Genomic DNA, 21,507 nt, shown 5'->3' on the forward strand with positions numbered 1-21,507 from the left:
TAAAGATGAAGCAAACCACTCTAAATCTTTTAAAAATATTTTCTTGGGATCCCTGGGTGGCTCAGTGGTTGAGCTCCTGCCTTGGGCCCAGGGCGTGATCCTGGAGACCCAGGGTCAAGTCCCATGTCGGGCTCCCTGCATGGAGCCTGCTTCTCCCTCTGCCTGTGTCTCTGCCTCTCTGTGTGTCTCTCATGAATAAATAAATAAAATCTTAAAAAATAAAAATAAAAAAATAAAAAATAATAAAAATATTTTCTTAAAATAGTAAAAATAATAATAATAATAATTTTAATCTGCAAGCCTTTCTTATGTTTCCTGAAATATTTCCATTTTCCTGAGTGTTTCTAGACTCCTTTTCTACATGGTCTTTTCCTTTTATTTGCTCTGCCTATCATATCACATTTTCACAAAAAGAGATGATAAAGGATTTAAGCAATTCCATTTTCGAAATTCTTTTATAATAGCTAGGCTTAAATTACAAAGCATTTTTATGAGATTGGAACATTTCTCTTGATGAAAAGAAATTTTTAAATTATTTAACCATAAAATCCCTATTGGAATCTATCCCGTGAAATCCCTGTTGAGTGCATGTCCTTTTCTGATGAGTATCATTAACTGTTATATTGCAAATTTCCCAAAAATGATATAAGAATCATCTTCCCCTTAGGGAGTAGAAAATGTGTATACTCAACATCAACCTTTCCTACATGAGACCCTGGACCATCTCATCAAAGGAAAGCTTAAGGAAAATTTGTATCCTTATCTAGGCCCCAGCACACTCAGAGACAGGTAAGATAACCAAGATATTAATAATAAAAACCAGAAACACTAAGAAAATGGAAATGTAGAGTGTTGTAAGAGACTACAACTAAGATTATATTGCTCTGTTATTTTAGTTCTGAGATTCTTTTGGTTTTACATGTGTCAGGATTAAATTCATCTGCCAAGCCTGAAAGATTATTTCTTTTGGAATAAAGAAACAGGTATTTTGGAGTATCCCAAATACTTGTATTCTGTCCTTTAGTTTCAGATGAGTTTACTTATGCCATTTAAGGTTCGGTTCCATGGCATTTAACATTTGGAGTTTCAAACATTAAAGCCAAAAATAGATTTGCTGCTTGATTGCCATCCAGAACAGGTTGTTACTATTTTTGGTGAGGACTGGACTTTGCCAAATGTGGCCAGCATACAAACTGAGACCTAATTAACAAAGGCCATTTGTTATACAGGAGCTAAGAATGGCTCGCTTTTGGGGTATTAACCAAAGGAAGCAATTAATTTGTCATTTTAATCCAGTAGTCTGTTAGTTTTAATAAAAACAAAACTCATCCAAAACAACTTACTTAAACCAACCTGAACTTTTAAATATACACAAAGTCTACTTTGTTATAAATTATTTTGTATTTTTTACTGGGACCACATATTATAAAGAGCTTAATGTATGTAATGGAACGCTGTTGGATAGATTGATATGCGAATTGTTACTATTGGTAGAATTCTTCTATCATTTCAGCTCATCTTAACCTAAGAGTCTTGGAAGAAGAGTATATATTAGTATACTATAATAATATATAAATAGTATATTTATAACTGTAATAAGCTTCTGAAAGGAAAAGATGGCTCTTTTACATGATAAAATGTATTTTTTTCTATATTGTTCCTAAAAAAAAAAACACAAAAAACTCTAATTTGGTAACAACAGAAAAAAAAGATCTTTTTAAAAAATCCAAAGTTGTGGGATGCCTGGGTGGCTCAGCGGTTGAGAGTTTGCTTTCAGCCTAGGGCATGATCCTGGAGTCCTGGGATCACTTTGGGCTCCCTGCAGGAAGCCTGCTTCCCTCTGCCTCCGTCTCTGCCTCTTTCCGTGTCTCTCATGAATAAATAAATAAAATCTTAAAAAAAAAATCCAAGGTTGAGAGGCAGAATATCTGGGGTTAATTTCAGACAGTACATTCATTTAGATAAAATGTTTAAGGACCTTGGAATCAAGATTCAGAAATGTCAGCTTAGTGGAAACTGTGCAAACCAGCCTAAAGCTATTCACCTTAGAGGCTTTTTGAAAACCAGTGTAACTCTATTAAATGACCTTCTAATTAGTATGATAAAAATAAAAATATTACTTTTTTATGAATTTCAATTAAGAATTATTGAACAAGGAGTTAGCTACTTATTGCTAAAGGGACACCAGAGACCACCAGAAGAGTATATTATTTATGGTTGGTTCGTAACAGCAAACCTTTCTAATTTGGGTGATTCATTTCCAACGAAAGCTCAAAATGATGCTCTTCCAGCAAAATGCACATTTATCAGTTGTCAGCAATCTGTTAGCATTTGTCATTATTACCTAAGTACAAATATAGTTAATAATTCAATTGCTCTATCCTTTTTTATAACAAATATTTTTTTATTGAATGTCTTCAGTATGTCAAAAACTGTTGTAAAGGCTTGCTTTTGGGGTATTAACCAAAGGAAGCAATTAATTGTCATTTTAATCCAGTAGTCTGTTAGTTTTAACTCATCCAGAACAACTTACTTAGATCAACCTGAACTTTTAAATATACACAAAGTCTACTTTGTTATAAATTCTTATGTGTTTTTTACTGGGACCACATATTATAAAAAGCTTAATATATGTAATGGAACGCTGTTGGATAGATTGATATGCGAATTGTTACTATTGGTAGAATTCTTCTATCATTTCAGCTAATCTTAACCTAAGAGTCTTGAAAGAATAGTATATATTAGTATACTATAATAGTATATAAATAGTATATTTATAACTGTAATAAACTTCTGAAAGGAAAAGATGGCTCTTTTACATGATAAAGGCTGGGGAAATAGAAGTAACAAGAAAAACAAGTTACCTGCCCTTAAGGAACTGACATGCTGAAGACAGTAAACAAATAAACAAAGAATAAAATTTATTAAGTGCTACTGTGGAAATAAATAGGGTAATAACCTACAACATAACTTTGTAGAGGTGAGGAGGGTTGCTTTAAATGGAGTGAACTGAGGAAAAAATAAAACAAGACGAAATCAGGGAGGGAGACAAACCTTAAGAAACTCTTAATCATAGGAAACAAACCAAGGATCTTTGGAGGGGAGTTGGATACATTATATGTTAATTAATCGAATTTAAATGAAAAAAATTTTTAAAGAAGAAAAAGTTATAGTATCAGTTAAAAAAAAAATAATAAGAGAACCTCTCTTGAGGAAATGCTATTTAAGATGAGCTTTAAATTACAAGACAGAGGGCAGCCCGGGTAGCTCAGGGGTTTAGCGCTGCCTTCAGCTCAGGGTGTGATCCTGGAGACCTGGGATCAAGTCCCATGTCAGGCTGTCTGCATGGAGCCTGCTTCTCCCTCTGCCTGTGTCTCTACGTCTCTCTCTCTCTCTCTCTCTCTCTCTCATGAATAAATAAATAAAATCTTAAAAAAAAAATTACAAGACAGAGCGAATCACATAACAATTAAAATGCATCCCAAGCAAAAGGAACACCAGAGCAAAGCCCTTGAAGAAAGAGAGAACTTTGCAAGTTCATGGAACAGAAAAAAGCCCAGTGTGGTTGGGGCATAGTGAAAGGAGGAAATAAATTGAAAAAATAAGTAGGGACTGGATTACTTAGGGTCTTAAAGGCCCTGGTTAAGAGGGGTTTTAAATTTTAAATGTCATAGGAGACCATTGAAGAATTTAGCATGTAAGTGACATGAACTGAATTACTTATAGGATCACCTTGTGGGGAGAATGGTTTTTTTGTTGGTTTTTTGTTTTTGTTTTTGTTTTTGAGAATGGATTTTTGAGGGCAAAAATAGCAGGGAGACTACTTAGGAGGCAGTTGTAATAGTCTAGGTAAGGAATAAAAGAGGTTTGGTTAAGGGGCCTGAGAGAGAAAGAATCGATAGACTTGTTTAATGGATCTACTCCATTAAAGGGGGGTATCTACTCTTACCCTCTTACCATAAGAGAGAAATCAAGAATAATTCTCGGGTTTGGGGGGGGCAAAGTTGCAGGTGCCTATTAGATAACCAAGTAGAAATGTTAGATAATAAATGGGGAGTCAACAAGATTTTGGTGATATTTAAAGCTATGGGATATAAAATATATAAGATCACTGAAAGAAAAAAAAGAAAAGAAAAGAGCCCTGGACCGAGCACTGAGTAGAAGACATGGAGCCAGAAATGGAGACTGAGGAAGAGACAGAAAGGTAGAAGGAAAACCAGGGGAGCATGGTGTCATAAAGACCAAGAAGCCTGTGGTAACCTGAATCTAGTCTTCTGAGAGGTAAAGGTGAAAGCAGTACAGAATCAGATAGGGCAACATGAAGGTCTTTGGTGACCTATTCCCTAGTTTCAGTGAGATTGGAAACCAAATCAGGGTTACAGGATGTAAGATAAAATAGAGATAACAAATGTATATCACACTTTTAAAAAAATTTTGCATGAAGATGTCAGAGAAATGGGATGGTAGCTAGGATAGAGTGTGAGCTCAAGGGAAAGAGATTCTAGAGCATATCTGATGAGACTGTAATCTGATGAGAATTACCCTAAAGAAAGAAAAGTCAAAAATACAGAAGAGAAAGAGGAAGAGCTGCAGAAGTGAAGTCTAGGGATCCAGATAGAAACAGAAGTACTTTTTTTTTTTTTTTAAGAAGTACTTTTTTCTTTTTAACAATTTTGATGGTGAGAATTTGGGACCATCTTGTCTGATTGCTTCTATTTTCTCAGTAAAATATGATGTCAAGTTATCAGCTGAGGTAGTGGGTAAAAAGAGAAAACATTGTGAAACTGTCATCTTGCAGGCCAGGAATCAGATTTACTAGGGAAATATAATTAGGACTTCTAGGGCAGCCCCGGTGGCGCAGTGGTTTGGCGCCGCCTGCAGCCCAGGGCGTGATCCTGAGACCCAAGATCGAGTCCCACGTCGGGCTCTGTGCATGGAGCCTGCTTCTCCCTCTGCCTGTGTCTCTGCCTCTCTCTCTCTGTCTCTATGAATAAATAAATAAAAATCTTTAAAAAAAAAAAAAAGGACTTCTAGCCAAATTGAGTGCCCATTAGAGTTTTATAGTCATTAATTTAAAATAGAGGGGCACCTGGGTGGCTCAGTCAGTTAAACATCTGATTTCACCTCAGGTCATGATCCCAGGGTCCTGGGATTGAGCCCTGCGTTGGGTTCCCTGCTCAGTGGAGCGCCTGCTTCTCCCTCTCCTTCTCCCCCTGCTCGTGCTCTCTATCTCTCTCACTTCCTCTCTCTCTCAAATAAATAAAATCTTTTAAATAATAATAATAATAAACTAAAATAGAGGGGTGCCTTGGTGGCTCAGTTGGTTAAACGTCTGACTCTTGACTTTGGCTCAGGTCACTATTCTGGAGTCTTAAGATCGAGCCCTGTGTGGGCTCTGCACTTAGCATGGAGTCTTCTTGCCCCTCTCCCTCTGCCCCTGCCCCCCACTTTCCCCCTTGAATGAATGAATGAATGAATGAATGAATGAAATCTTTAAAATAGAGGTTATGGTCTAATTGTGTGGTTTTCTCCAGCAACTTTTGGCTATACTAGATTAAATGAGGGCAAGGCTGGTAGCTAGGCCCAACCAGGATTTGGGGAATTGAAAACAGAAGGAGGGTATTGGATGGGAAATAAAGTATTTGTTTTGTGGATTGGAAGTCTTAAGTCAAAGAATTATTAAGATAGAAGTATTAGTGTAAGTGAATTAGAAATTGAAAAGGTGATTATTAGAGAAAAAGATCTTGAATTGAAGACTTCACAGTACAGATACTTATAGTAAAAAGTTTATAATTACGGATGTTGATTACGAGGAATGGAAGAACAGATCATTCTGGGTGAGAAGACCAGGATGTGATATGAGTAATCCATGTTGATGTGAAAGTCACTGAAAATCCTGAAAGGAGCAGCAGTGAAAAGGACACTAAACCAGACCTAAAGTCCTTGGGAATAAGAGAGTGACCAGGAAAGGAGGGGAGAAACAGTGTTTTCAGGAGAAAACAGTGCAACTGCCTCATGAGTTTCTAACATAAGAAAGAAGGTGAAGAAGGCAGAGAAGTTGGAACAAAACAATAGGACGGGGCACAGAAGATCCCTACACCTTTTGGCCCTGCTTAACATCAGGTAGACTACAGAGGCCTTGAAAAGACCTACTGAATAATTCTGCTTCTAAAAGCTTTCTTTCTAGATATATTTGTGCAAGTACACAAAGACATAAACAAGGATACTTACTGAAACCTTTGGAGTTTTTTTTTCAATTTTTTAAATTTTATTTAAATTCAGTTAATGTATAATGTATTAGACCAATACCAATAATGTATTATTGGTTTCAGAGGTAGAGTTCAGTGATTCATCTAGAGTATATAACACACATTACATTATGTGCCCTCCTTAATGCCCATCACCCAGTTACTCCATCCCTCAACCCACCTCCCCTCCAGCAACCCTGTTTGTTTCCTATGATTAAGAGTCTCTTATGGTTTGTCTCCCTCTCTGATTTCGTCTTATTTTTTCCTCTCTTCCTCTGTGATCCCGTTTTGTTTCTCAAATTCCACATATGAGTGAAATCATATGGTAATTGCCTTTCTCTGATTGACTTACTTTGCTTAGCATAATATCCTCTAGTTCCATCTATGTCATTGCAAATGGCAAGATTTCATTGTTTTTGATGGCTGAATAGTAAGTAGTCCATCATATACATATATATATGTGTGTATGTGTGTATACCACATCTTCTTTATTTATGCATCTGTCAATGGACATCTGGGCTCTCTCTATCATTTGCCTATTGTGGACATTGCTGCTATAAACATTGAGGTGCAGCTGCCCCTTTGGATCACTACATTTGTATCTTTGGGGTAAATACTCAGTAGTGCGATGGCTGGGTCATAGGGTAGCTCTATTTTCAACTTTTTGAGGAACTTCCATACTATATTCCAGAGTGGCTGCACCACCTTGCATTCCCACTAACAGTATAAGAAGGTTCCCCTTTTTTTCGCGTCCTCATCCTTACCAACATCTGTCGTTTCCTGACTTGTTCATTTTAGCCATTCTGACTAGTATGAGGTGGGATCTCATTGTGGTTTTGATTTGATCAGGTTTTCCCTGATGCCGAGTGATGTTGAGCATGTTTTCATGTGGTTTTTGGCCATTTGTATGTTTGCTCATGTCTTCTGCCCATTAATTGGATTGTTTGCTGAAACATTATTTGTAATAGTTTAAAAAAGAGAGAAACAAACTAAGTATCCATCAATAGAGGACTGGTTACTAAATTACAGTACATTGCTATTCATTCTTCTTAAAAAGTGGCATAACTTGGGGCACCTGAGTGGCTCAGTGCTTGAGCATCTATCTGCCTTTGGTTCAGGTTGTGATGCCGGAATCCTGGGATCAAGTCCCACATTGGGTTCCCCGCAGAGAGTCTGCTTCTCCCTCTGCCTCTCTCTGTGTGTCTCTCATAAATAAGTAAAACCTTTAAAAAAAAATGGTATAACTCTTCATGAGGTGATACAAAAAACTTTTTAAGATATATTGGATAGAAAAGCAAAATGCTATAATATCCCTTTTGTGTAGAAAAAAGAACCCATATCTAAGCATAAATGTGATTATATATGTATGTGTATATAAACAAGTCTGCTTAACTATACTATATGTATACAATATGTGTGTAATATATATGCAGGCACATATATGCATATGTATACAATAAATATTTCATAAAGGATAAGAAAGTGTTAATAATGGTTACCTCTAAATATTGAGACAGTAGTTAGTTAGATATATATCTGTCTTTCCCAGTAGATATTGATACTGTTTTAAGTATCATAATCTTGAAGTAAAAACTGTGTTTCATTAATACTTGGGTTTTTTACAATATTTGACACAGTGCCTTACAAATTGGTATTGAATAGGTATCAAATTTCTTGTGTAGGCATCTATAATAGTAGATATGACAAGATTTATAGTTGGAAAATTTAAACTAGAGAATAAATTTGGTTGATGTTACCAGAAAATTTAGATTTTATAGTTTGCTGGTATCCCTCTACAATATATTGGCTTTACATCATCTTGGCCTCGCTCTCAGTTCTAGCCACTATCTTGGATCATCACACTGAGAAGAGTCATTCATTTTAGTCATCTTTATGATAATTTAAGTCTTATCATGATAAGAGTCCTTGGTTTAATCGTTATTAGGAAATATCAAAGGAGATGTGGCAAGAATACAACTTTGAAACCAGGAATGCTTGTAGAATTGTTTTAGTCCTGAGCTATTAAATTCATGGTTAACCTGTTTGGCAGTATAGCCATATCTACAAATTGAGTTTTGATCTTTCCCCTGCAGATGAGACTCCCCCATTTCCTATTTAGTAGGCTCATTTTTCTTTCTTGCTCCAGAATTGCTTCTTGTCTCTGATAAAAATAAGCAACTTAAAAACATTTGGTGAGAAAATGGAGCTACCTGGTCATGCATTCCACAATCAGTTCAAAAAGGAAGTACTTTTTCACATTTACACAAATTTAGTGGAATCTTGTGGTAGCAATTCATATTGTTTCTATAACCGCAGCAGTCCTTTTCCAGTGGCCTTTTTTCCTATAGTAAATGCTCATAAGATCTTTACACTCTATAAGTACTCAAAAATTTGAATTTTAGCCATAAGTGTAATGGTCCACAAAGTAGATAAAATATTGCCTCTTAAAAGTTTTTCTACTTCGTTTATTCATGTACAGAAGTAATGATTTCCAGAAATACTATATGTGAAAAATGTTTATTTTTCTAGTAAAATAATATGTAAATTGTTTGAATTCTCAAGGTGTTCTTGTGTATGTATATGCAGCATGAACTGGCTGCTGTTTTCTATCTAATGTTTGCTGCCTGCACTAATTAATGCTTTTAGTTGCTATGGTGAATTACAGAGCACTTGTATATTCCACTTAGCTTCAACCATCATATAAAAATGATTCATTGTGTATTTTCCCGTTGGCCTCATCAGAACATCTACTTTTAAAATTCACCAGGGAAAGGAATGAAAAGGAAAAATGTCAGGGTGTTTGTTTGTTTGTTTTTTCCCCATCACTGTTCCTCCTTAAGCCAGCTTGAATAAGGAGTAGGAGGCTCAGGAAAACATTTATTAATGTTTTCATAACCAAATGTGACATAGTTATCTTTGTTAGGTACACAATTAAGCTATAAGAGTCTATCCCAGTATCTAAGTTTTGTTCTTATATTAATATAACCTACACCCACAGTTACCATCTGTGACATTTTCTTCCCTCTCCAGTAATACTCCAGAAAATACTCTGGTACCCTGAAATTATCAGACTAAAGGATAGTATTCTAACGCTCTTCTAGGAGCCTGCTTGAGGGGTGCCTGGTTGGCTCAGTGGTTGAGCATCTGCCTTTGGTTCGGGTTGTAATCCCGGAGTCTGGAGATCAAGTCTCACATCAGTCTCCCCTTAGGGAGCCTGCTTCTCCCTCTGCCTCTGTCTCTGCCTCTTTCTGTGTCTCTCATGAATAAATAAATAAAATCTTAAAAAAAAAAAAAAAGTGCCTGCTTGAGTTTATTCCTTCCCAGTTCTTGCCTTTCTTTCCCACAGAGACAGGTGTACTCTTGAGGCAAATTATAGGCAGAGGGCAGCTCTAGGGAAGAAACATCTCCAGAATGATCCTTGCTTAGCTGCTTTTTCAATTGACTTAGCAGATCAGGTGCCCAAGACAAAAATGTTACTGTCTGGTTCCTCTTGGTCACTGTACCTTTGCAAGGAAGAAACTTCCTTCCCATCTTCTTAATGAAATAATCTATGCAATTCATGAGTATTTACTCAAAATAACTGCATAACAAGTGTCAGTTTAGGGTTGCCTCTCAGCATAAAGAGTATTACGTATGGAATCTCACTATAAAAATAATACACATTTTCTGAGAATAGAATTTCATTTCAGCTTTGAGGATATTATTACTTCTGAACACTGCAACTGTTTTTTGTTTTTTGTTTTTTGTTTTTTGTTTTTCCTGTTTCTACCTGGGCTGGCCTCCAGATAGTTACATAGACTAAACAATTGGCAGAATGTCTTCTGTCTCCTTGGTGGCACATTCTTATAACATTGGATTTTTTTCTCCATAGAACTCATTCTTCATCAGTATTCTTTAATGAATATTAAACCAAGTATGACAGTATTTGAGAAGCCATTATCATCTCAGCTCATTCATACTTCTAGAACCAATATAGTGGGAAGAATTAAAAATTTATATTCTTCAAAATTTCATGTTGAAAAGAAATTGTCTATACCCATGAGGGTAATACTGTGATAAAAGTTACAGAGACTCATATCAGTATTTAAAATTATAGCCAACTGTAGCTTGGTAGATTCTTTTGGTCTATTCCTAAAGAATCTACAAGATCTGAACTTAAGTTCCTTTCCCCCTTCTGTAGAAATATTAGTCAGAACTGAAACAATACCCTCAGTTGGAGAAAAAAGAAGAGAACTTGTATTTTGCCTGAATATTCAGTCCTTGAAAAATGAAGAGTTCATCATACTTGGTAGCAAAATGTTACTATCATAATTATGCATTATTTCCTAAGCAAATGACCCTTCTCAACAAGAGAAAGCTGACCTGTAACTGGAGGCAAGGACTTGAAGAAAAAAAAATCTTGATGGTAGAGAATTTTAGTGATTCAAGTCATGCTTTCCTATAAGTTACAAAGAGCCTCTTTCCCTGCAGCCTAAAGCACTAGATTAACCCTGGATTAATAACTTAGCTTTATCTACTCCGTGATACTAGAGGAAATCACACAAATTATAGATTAGTGCCACTACAAACTCATTGTTTATAAACTCACTTGGGCCTTCCCAGGTACTCAAACTTTTATGCATGCTTAGTCTTTGTCTCTCTCCACAGCAGTTTTGAATGTTTTCCATTCGCCAAATCACCTAACCCACCCCAGCCCACAGCAGTGTTTCCTAGAGAAAAAAAATTGAATGTCAGACATTAACTCCCTCAGTGTCTAGCCCCCATAATTATTTATTCTTTCCGTATTTATAAACTTATTTATATATACCTACCTTTATGTCCTTCCTCCATTCTAAAGGAAATACATCCTTTTTTGGTACTTAGAGCTGATCATTCTGTCAGCACTCTAGTTTTAGACTCCTACCATTTCTTCTGAAGCCTTCCTGTAATGGTTATTTGCTTGTTCCCTCTCTCTCCTTGTCTAATATATTTTCAGCTTCTCCTCATTTAACTACTTTCCCACAGACTATAAGCATACTTGGGTTTTTCCTGTTAAACAAGCAATAAGTATAAAGCCCTTGAACCTGGGTTCTTCTCTAACCTGTGTCCTTTCTTTCACAGCCAAACTTCCTGGATGAAGCCACTGTCCTCTTCAATCCATGCACCCTGGCTTCTTACTCCACTATAATACATGAGACTTTTCTTACAAATTCATTATACAACAGCATACACAGCGGTCTCTTTCAATCCTCATCTTATTTACCCCACTGTGTATTTCACACTGTTAACCCTTCTGTTCTTAAAAGTCACTTGTCCCTTGGCCTCTACCTTCTGGTTCTCCTCCTACCTTTCTGACAACTTCCTTCTAAGTTGCCTTTGCTGGCTATTCATCTTGCTTATCCTGCAGCTGTTTAAAGACTCTCCAAAGCTCTTTCGATTCTCTTCTCATTCTATACAATCTCCCTAGGTTGAACTCATCTATTCCCCAGCTTCAGCTTTCACCAGTATTTGAGGAAATCATTAGGCTTAAATGTCCAGATAGATGCTTAGTGGACATCTCTGTTGGGATGTTCCACAGGTATCTCCAACACATGTTTTTGTCTTACTTTCAGGAAATCAGTCTTGCTTTTTTTTCTCAAACCTAAACCAGAAAATTTAGTTATCATGGACTCTTCCTTTATCTTCATCCTCCACATTTAATCATTGAGTAAATACTGAAGAGTCCTCGTTTTTTGGGGGTGGGGGGTGGTTTGGGGGTTTGTTTGGTTTTTTTTTTTTTTTTTTTGGTCTCCTATATATACAGCCCCTCCTCTCCATTCCTGGTATTTCTTTAGTCCCATTTTTCATCTTCTCTTTCTAAAAGTCTTACAGTGTCCTTTTGTTCTCCAGCTTTTCCCACCTGCACCCCTCCCCCAATTCATTCTCACACAGCTGCCAAAATTGCCCTTCAAAAAAGCAAATCTGATCACTCTAACCTAAAACCCCTCAGTGACTCCCCCATGACCTATAAGACTCAAGGCCTTCCATGGTCTGGCCTCTGCTTATTTCTCCCTCTCTTTCTCTCATTATGTCTCTAACTTACCTGCTTTATTCCAAAGGAGTTAGGATGACTCCAAAGTTTTCATCATAAGCAACTGAAAAGATAAACTGGCCATCAACTAAGATGGGGAAATCTATAGGTGAAACACGCTTGGAGCAGAATTTAAACATTTGAGTTGAGAAATTTATTAAACAACCAAGTAGAAGAATCTAGTAGATAGATATTTAAGCCCGGCATTTAGGAGATAGGTCTACCTGGGCTGGAGGTAGAGATTTGGGAGTCATCAGCAGAGAGATGTGTTTAAAGCCATACAACTTGGGTGTGATCATCTAGGGATAATCAGTAAGTTTAATAGCACTTTCTACAATGATGGAAATGTGCTCTATCTCTGCTATTTTATAAGGTAGTCAGTCATTAGCCATGTGACTATTGAGCGCTTGAAATGTGGCTAGTTCTACTGAGGGACTGAGTATTTTATTTTATTTTAATTAATTTAAATTTACATAGCCATATGTGGCTAATGGCAACTACATTGGGCAAAGCAGATCTAGAGAGTAATTGTAGGTGAAGAAGAAAGGAAGACCAATGACTCCATCATTAAGAAGTCAGGGAGATGAGGTGAAGCCATCAAGGAACACTGAAAAAGAGCAACTAATGAAGTAAGAAAATCAAGAATCTGATATCCTGGAAGCCAAGTGAAGAAAGTATATGGAAGAAGAACAAGTAATCAACTTAATCAACTTAAAAGGACCAAAAGTGGTGCTGAAAGGAGGTGGAGAAATAGGTACTTTCTGAGTTGCTGGGAATGACATCTATAGAGTATCTTGGCAATATCTACCAAAATTTAAAATGCGCTCTAGATCCAAGATAAGGGCAAGGAGCAGAACAATGCACATTAAATGCATGTGTGTGTGTGTGTGTGTGTGTGTGTGCGCGCGCGTGCACGCACACACACTATACATATATATGTATATGTATGCAAATATGTATATATGCATATATTTACGTATATGTACACAAAGGTAATATCTCTGAAAAGACACATAAGAGACAAGTAGTAGTGTTTGCCTCTCAGGAGAAACTGAGGTGCAAGAACACTGGTGAGAGGGAAACTCACCCCTTTTGTATTTTATGTTATATGCAAACATTTATCTAGTCAAAAATAGTATATTTTAAAATAACAAAAATAATGATAGAATATGTAACAGTAGGTAATTCCTAAAGCATGGTAGTGCTAAATACATTGTTTCAGGTGAATTAGTCTAAAATGCTTCTTTTGTCTTAAAAAGTAAGTTTGTGGAGTGCCTGGCTGGCTTGGTTGGTTGGGCATCTGGCTCTTGGTTTCAGCTCAGGTTATGATCTCAGGGTTGTGGGATTAAGTGCCTTGCTCAGCATGGAGCCTGCTTGGGATTCTCTCTCTTCCTTCCCCCTCACTGCTCCTGCTCATGCTCTCTCTTTAAAAAAATAAAAAATAAAAAATAATGCTTAAAAGCATGATTTTAAGTTCTAGGTTCATACAGAAATGCCATGATTGACTACCTAATTCATTGTAAAATAACCACCTTTTCATCATTGGGAGCCTTTTATTGGGTAATCTGCAATTCAGAGATACTCTGAACATTTTTAATTTTTGCCATGGTATCTGATTCTGTTTCCATGAAGTGTCATAAAAATAAATACTCTGTTAATTCCTTTAAGGTGTTTTAGAAAGAGACAAACAAACAGAAAAGAAATGTAGGGTGGGTTTTTTTTTTCATGATTTATACATAAGCCTGTATAATTAAGGAGGTTTCTATTTAATTTTGTGCTATAACCTCCAAAATGGATGCTTCTCTTGGATACAGTTTTAAATAATGTCCAATGAGTCATTTAATAAAATTACTTACTTGCTAAGATTAAGTAATTTTGTCTTCTTTTGATGGCATGAGAAAAGAAAAACAGGTAAACTTTAACAGTTTTGAAGTGATACGGTCTCCTTTTTTTGTTGGTTTTTTTAAGATTTTATTTATTCATTCATGAGAGACACAGAGAGAGAGAGAGAGGCAGAGACACAGGCAGAGGGAGAAACAGACTCCATGCAGGGAGCCCAATGTGGGACCCCAGGACTCCAGGATCACACCCTGAGCCAAAGGCAGATACTCAACCGCTGAGCCACCCAGGCGTCCCTCCTTCTTGATATCTACAGAAGGAGCCAATAGAAGGCCCTTACTTTTGTTTTGAAGCCATTTTGATAATGATTGGAACACAGTAAAACTACACAGTGCTACCCAAATGAGGCAAGTGACTGAGCTGAAGTGTTAGTATGTCCAATAACAAAACTATACTCAAGAGTTTTTTGTTTGTTTTCACAGGGTTGGTATTTTTTCCTTGGTTTATCAAAGGATTTGAGAACAAAGATTTTAAGAAGTGGAGTTCCTAGAAGTGCCATTAATTTATGTATCCCATTCTCTTTTTATACTCAAAGTACTAATGTTTCTAGTTTCCATCTATTTTTTTAAGTTTTTTGTTTGTTTGTTTTGTTTTTTTGTTTTGTTTTTTTTATTCATGAGAGATACATAGAGAGAGAGGCAGAGACACAGGCAGAGGAAGAAGCAGGCTCCGTGCAGGGAACCCAATGTGGGACTTGATCCTGGGTCTCCAGGATCACGCCCTGGGCTGAAAGCGGCGCTAAACTGCCGAGCCGCCCGGGCTGCCCCTCCATCTTTTTTAAAAAAAGATTTTATTTATTTATTCATGAGAGACACAGAGAGAGGCAGAGACACAGGCAGGGGGAGAAGCCTCCGTCCTGTGGTGAACATGATGCGGGACTCAATCCCAGGACCCTGGGATCACAACCTGAGCCAAAGGCAGATGCTCAACCGCTGAGCCACCCAGGCGTCCCTCTAGTTTCCATCTTATGGGAACACCCTAATATACTTATAGTTTCCCAAATACTTTAAGTCCTTGGACAGAGGCTATTGTAATGACACTGTATTAAGTATTTGACAAAGGACTTCTATATGAAAGGAATTGTGCAGTACAAGTATAAATTACTGCTATATTGATATCATGGCACAGTGAAGTACTTGGGCAGCCTCTCGAATATAAAAGTACATTTCTAGATTTGGTTCCAGCAAACACTATTGTGCTATTCTGAAATCCACAGCACAGAAATTATAAGACATCCGCTCATAAACAGAAAGCAAATCACTATTCAGCATTTCCTGCTCTGTTTCCTGCCAATTTCAGATAATTAAAACTTTTTTAAGCCTTTTATTCTATTCTGCTTTAATTCTGCTTCCTCCACCAAAAATGAAAGATTTAGAAATTAAAACTGCATATAATAGTAACACCAAATCTTTGCTTTTTTTCCCCTCTTATCCTATGATGTTAACTTTCTTCATTATTGCAGACCTCAGGATATCATTGTGTTTATCATTGGAGGAGCCACCTATGAAGAGGCTCTAACAGTGTATAATCTGAATCGTACCACTCCTGGAGTGAGGATTGTCCTGGGAGGAACCACAGTGCATAACACGAAAAGGTAAGGGAGAGCAATTCAGTCCTACAACTCTGTTCCCTTTCCTAGAGGATAAAGCTTAAATTTGTAAAGCTGAATAAACTGCTGTAGACCAGTGCATCAGTTCATAGTGTAATAATAAATTGTGTGAGATGAGAGCTCTAACTCCATGAGGTTCATAAATCACCTAATTAAGGTCAAAGACCTGAAGAGTAAAGACCAGCCTGTAATATTAATCTTATAGCCACAGACTGACACTCTGAAATACTGAAACGTAATTGAATTCTGTGAGTTTTTTCTTTTTTATTAATTACATTTATTCAGTTAGTATTTAGTAAGAAGAATACAAAGATGAATAAGATAAAGTCCTACTTTTAGGAAGTCATTGTCTATTAGGAAAGATAGAACAGGGATCCCTGGGTGGCTTGAGGGTTTAGTGCCTGCCTTCGGCCGTGGGCATCATCCTGGAGTCCTGGAATCGAGTCCCACATCAGGCTCCCTACATGGAGCCTGCTTCTCTGCCTGTGTCTCTGCCCCCGTTCCCCCCGCCCCGTCTCTCATGAATAAATAAATAAAATCTTAAAAAAAAAAAAAAAGGAAAGATAGAACATAAAAAATAACAAAATAAGTACCTGAAGAGACAGACCATAGAGCCATGGATTATTAGTGACTAAGAAAAATTAGTAGATGTTTCATGGAGAAGATAGTGCATATTCTGAACCTTGGGCAGAAAATGGACATAAGGAGGGAGAGCACATATTGGCAGACTTAACCACATGAACAAATTACTGAGGCTGTAGGCAACGAGCATAGAAAAAGAACAGCAAATAGTCACCCAGTTGGAATGTGCAATAATAAGTGAGAAAGTTGACTGAATGCCATCATTGTGAAAGGCCTTGAATTCCAGGCTGAGGAATTTTTACTTTCTAGTGTAGAATATGAAGAATCATTGGAAGTTATTTAAGCAGTAAAATTACAAAAGGGTCACAGTATTTTGGGAAGATTAATTTGGAAACTAAGGGTAGGGAACACAGGAGAAGGAGACTGGAGAAGTGTGGCATGATAGTTGAATTTAATGATTAGAGACCCTGAGATCCATACTGAGCCATGTACACATGGATACATTGGGAGTCATTAGAGGTATTTGTGTACGTTTTCCTTTTTTATTATTATTTGGCTTTTTTTTTAAGATTTATTCATTTAAGAGCACACAAGCAGAGGTGCATGGGTAGGGGCAAAGGGGTGGGAGAGGCAGACTCCCCATGGAGAAGGGAGCCCCACTCTGGGTTCCATCCTCCGATGCCAGGATCATGATCTGAGCTGAAGGCAGATACTTAACCGACTGAGCCACCCAGGCGCCCCTATTATTAGGCTTTTTAACATAACTTTTCCCTTTTATTATGGAAGTAATACACATTTATTCTGAAATTCTTTTTTTGTTTAAGATTTTATTTATTTATTCACGAGGGGCACAGAGAGAGAGGCAGAGACACAGGCAGAGGGAGAAGCAGGCTCTCTGTGGGGAGCCTGATGTGGGACTCATCCTGGACCTGGGATCACGCCCTGAGCCAAAGGCAAATGCTCAGCCACTGAGCCACCCAGGCATCCCTCTGAAATTCTTTTAATTCAGAAAATATAAAGAGAAAAAGAGCTCCCCTAATCTCATCATTGTTACACTTTGATCTTTTCAGACCTTTTTTCCTAAGTGTATAAACACGTATGTGAATGTATCGACAGAAAGGAATCTCTTTCTTGTACATTCTGTTTTTGACCTGAATTTTGTAGTCTTTGATTAAACATAAACATCTTTTAGTGTTAAAAATGTAATCATTCATTCATTAAACAAATATTAATTAAAAAAGATTACCTGGGTTTGAATCCTGACTTTTTCTCTTACTATTTATCAATTTAGGCAAATTAGTTAATGTCTTTGTCAGTTTCCAGGGCTTACTGGAATTTATATTTTATATATTTACGTATTTGCTTTTGATTTGCCAGTTCATATTCTTTGTCCATTTTGCAATTGGAGTATTCCCTTTTTTTCCCAATAATTTTTATTTATTACCTACATAATTAAGGATATTGACCATTTGTTACATAGTTTTACAAATCTTTTTTCCTTGTTTGATATTTTTGTTTTATATTATTCACAGTATTTTATTGTATAAAAGTTTTATTATATTTCACTTTTTACTTTTCTGTGGTCAAAATTACCAGTGATTTCTGCTTTGGTGTCATGCTTAGTTCTTTCCCAGCCAAAATTATATAAATACTAACCTCTCTTTGTCCCATGATATTTAGGACTTGCATTTAAATAAAGTTATAGCTTTACCATCTATCAAAATTTTATTTTATTGTAAACTGTGTGGTAGTTTCCTTTTACAATTTATAGAAATACTGCATATACGTACATATTTTATTACATACAGAGAAGCATACAAATGATAAGCAGACTGCTCAATGAAATATGACAAAATAAATATATAACTATGTAACCACCACCCAAACCAAGTAGTAGAATGTTACCAGCACCTCCAGAAGTCTCCCTTTTGCCACATGTCTCCTCCTTGTCACAATTCCCACAGAGTAATCACTATTATGACTTTTGTCACTATAGATTAGTTTTACCTGCCCTTAAAAGATACTTGTTAGAAGAATGAAGAAACAGGTTAAAAGTAATCTATTTCTGCCTTTCTCATAAATAATAAAGGGATCTTGGAAGGATCCTGTGAAGGATCTGTAATCAGCTTCCTCCCAACTGACAAGTTATTATTGTCCAGCATTTTGGTTCCATTTTGTTTTTATAATCTCCAAATTAGTCATCATCATTATTTTCAATTATCATTATTTGTTTAGATTTACCCATTTATTTGCCTTTTCCCCTCCCTCCTACTTTTTCACCCTGGCCCTTCTTTCTGATCCAATCTTCTTACTAAAAACATCCTTTAATAGTTCTTACAGCTACTTGATTTTTTTTTTTTTTCCTAAAAATATCTTAGGGGATCCCTGGGTGTCTCAGCGGTTTAGCGCCTGCCTTCAGCCCAGGGTGTGATCCTAGAGTCCCGGGATCAAGTCCCACATCAGGCTCCCTGCATGGAGTCTGCTTCTCCCTCTGCCTGTGTCTCTGCCTCTCTCTCTGTGTGTGTCTCTCATGAATAAATAAATAAAATATTTTTTAAAAATAAAATAAAAATATCTTAGTTTATAAATCTAGAAATCCAGGTTGATAATTTATTCTTAGCACTTAAAGGTCAGAAGACAATGGAATACTACTTTTAATTGTTGCTGTTAGGAAGTCTACTTTCAAGATAATTGTTTTTTTGGGTTATAGGCAATATATTCTTCTCTAATTCTTTTTTTTTTAAAAAGATTTATTTACTTATTTATTCATGAAAGACACAGAGAGAGAGAGGCAGAGACACAGGCAGAGGGAGAAGCAGGCTTCATGCAGGGAGCCCGACATGGGACTCCATCCTGGTCTTCAGGATCATGCCCTGGACCGAAGGCAGGCACTAAACCGCTGAGCCACCCAGGGATCCCTCTAATTCTTTTTAAGATTATCTTTTTGTCTTTGGTGTTCTGGTTTTAGTATTATGTATATAAATGTGCATTTATTTTTATTTATGCTACTTGGTATGAAAATTCATGTTTGGCATAATTACTGGAAATTTTCCAGTCATTATTTCTTTGAACATTGCTGCTTTTCTATTTCCTGTGTTCTCTCCTTCTGGAACTCCTATAAAGATATACGTTACGCCTCCATCTATTCTTTGTGTCTCTTAATCTCTCATTTATATTATCCATCCATATCTCTCTATGCTGCCTTCTGTGTAATTTTTTCAGATCAGTATTCCAGTTTAATAGTTCTGTCTCCATCTCTGTTAATTTTCCCATTCAGTTTTTAACTTCAAAAGTTATATTTTTATGCTTGTAATTTCGTTTTGCTTTTTTAAGTTTGCCTGTTTTTATTAATTTCTTCTATCCTCACATTTTCAGATCCTTCATTTTTCTTTGATCACATTAATTCTATACTCTAAAACACTTTCCAGTTCCTGAGCAATTAAATAATCTTTTGTGTAAAAGGAAGAAAGTGAGGCAAAGCAAAAGCTTTAGACTAGATTCTTCCAACTAGCCAGCTTTGGTATTTCTTTGTCTGACCTAACAGTATGCTAAGCAGTACATCGAATTATGTTTGAACTGATAGCCTTAGCAATAGAGGTTTTGATAAAATCTTGGACAGGATTGTTCACTGGCCCTAACAATGAAACTTTTTTTTCTTTTTTGATGAAACTTTTTAAGAAGGAGGGAGCTACTATGGTAATTGTCACCCTGGAAAAACTTTAGTTAATGTTTGCAATACATAAATGATCCAAAATCGGGTGTTTATCATTTATTTTTATAAAGATATAACCTCCAGTAAATAATAGTGAAATGTATCACTATCAGTAAAAAAAATAGTGCAATTTGTATTTCAGAATCAAGTTGGGGATCCCTGGGTGGCGCAGGGGTTTGGCGCCTGCCTTTGGCCCAGGGCGCGATCCTAGAGACCCGGGATCAAATCCCACGTCGGGCTCCCGGTGCATGGAGCCTGCTTTTCCCTCTGCCTGTGTCTCTGCCTCTCTCTCTTTCTCTCTCTGTGACTATCATAAATAAATAAACATTTAAAAAAAATTAAAAAAAAAAAAAAGAATCAAGTTGTTGTAAAGGCTTAAGTAATCGAAAGCAACTTAGCTTCAACTTCTAATGGAAGGGCACCATTTTCATGATGAATGTAGGCTACCTTGGGTATTACTATCATATTGAGTAAGTTCACAACTCAATGTATTTTGAAATTTTAGACTCTAAGTAAAAAGATTTTTTTAAATTAGTTTTATAACTGGATTTAGTGGGGCTACTGTGAGCTAGCAAATAACCTTGATTCGGGAGAGAGAAAGTTTAATAATTTGTTTCTCTGAGTTGTTAGGGTTTAATTTTTGTGCAAGGGGTTTATTGTACAATTCCTTATGTAATATGTGGGTTGTTTCTTAAGGAAAAGTCCAAAGGAATAAGTAACACACAGCATTGATCCCAAGAGCTCTATAGCGCAGAAGTATTCTTTTGAGAGATTGGTGATCAGAAAACAGTATACTTTTAGATACGAGCGATGAGTGCCCTCCTTTTGTACTTGGAATCATGTAAAATGAGATATGGGCTGCCCCCACAACAATATGGTTTAGTAGGAATATTGGATTTCCCAATAAACAGGAAAAGAAATCACGTCTCATAGCTGGGAGTATGATGTGCTGATATAGAAACTACTGTCCCTCTGGAGTGGGAAATGTATGTTGCAGGATATTTCTGAGATGCAGGCCACTTGAGTTCCCTGATCTCTTAAGTAAAACTCGAGATCACTACAGGTTTATTTTGCAGTCAGATCCCAGTACCACCACTTACTTGTTATGATTTTGGGCAAGATACTTAGTGTAATGGTAGATAGGTCAAAATTGGTCTCTTGCATCCTAGAAAAATTACATGTACCCTTACCTCTGATGTAGCAATTTTAGTAACCTTCATCCTAAGTTACCTTCTATTTCTAAAATACATCAAGATTGGGAGTGCCTGGTTGGCTCAATTGATAGAGAATGCAATTCTTGATCTCGAGATCATAAGTCTGAGCCCCACGTTGGGCATAGAGTTTACTTAAAAATTTTTTTAATAGGGGATCCCTGGGTGGCTCAGTGGTTTAGCGCCTGCCTTTGGCC

General features: G+C 36.7%; 1 protein-coding gene across 3 annotated transcripts in view; it reads left to right on the plus strand.

Moving 5' to 3' along the window:
* The window catches only part of VPS45 (vacuolar protein sorting 45 homolog), a 74,359-nt gene that overhangs the window by 24,588 nt on the left and 28,264 nt on the right, over positions 1 to 21,507 (plus strand). For all 3 annotated transcript variants that reach the window (XM_038562093.1, XM_038562091.1, XM_038562092.1), the window contains exons 13-14: positions 668 to 789; positions 15,659 to 15,790. In XM_038562093.1, coding sequence (XP_038418021.1) covers positions 668 to 789; positions 15,659 to 15,790 — 254 coding nt within the window. The remainder of the gene's footprint in view (positions 1 to 667; positions 790 to 15,658; positions 15,791 to 21,507) is intronic.

The sequence above is a fragment of the Canis lupus genome, chromosome 17 (assembly GCF_011100685.1).
Source record: "Canis lupus familiaris isolate Mischka breed German Shepherd chromosome 17, alternate assembly UU_Cfam_GSD_1.0, whole genome shotgun sequence".
NCBI lineage: Eukaryota > Metazoa > Chordata > Mammalia > Carnivora > Canidae > Canis > Canis lupus.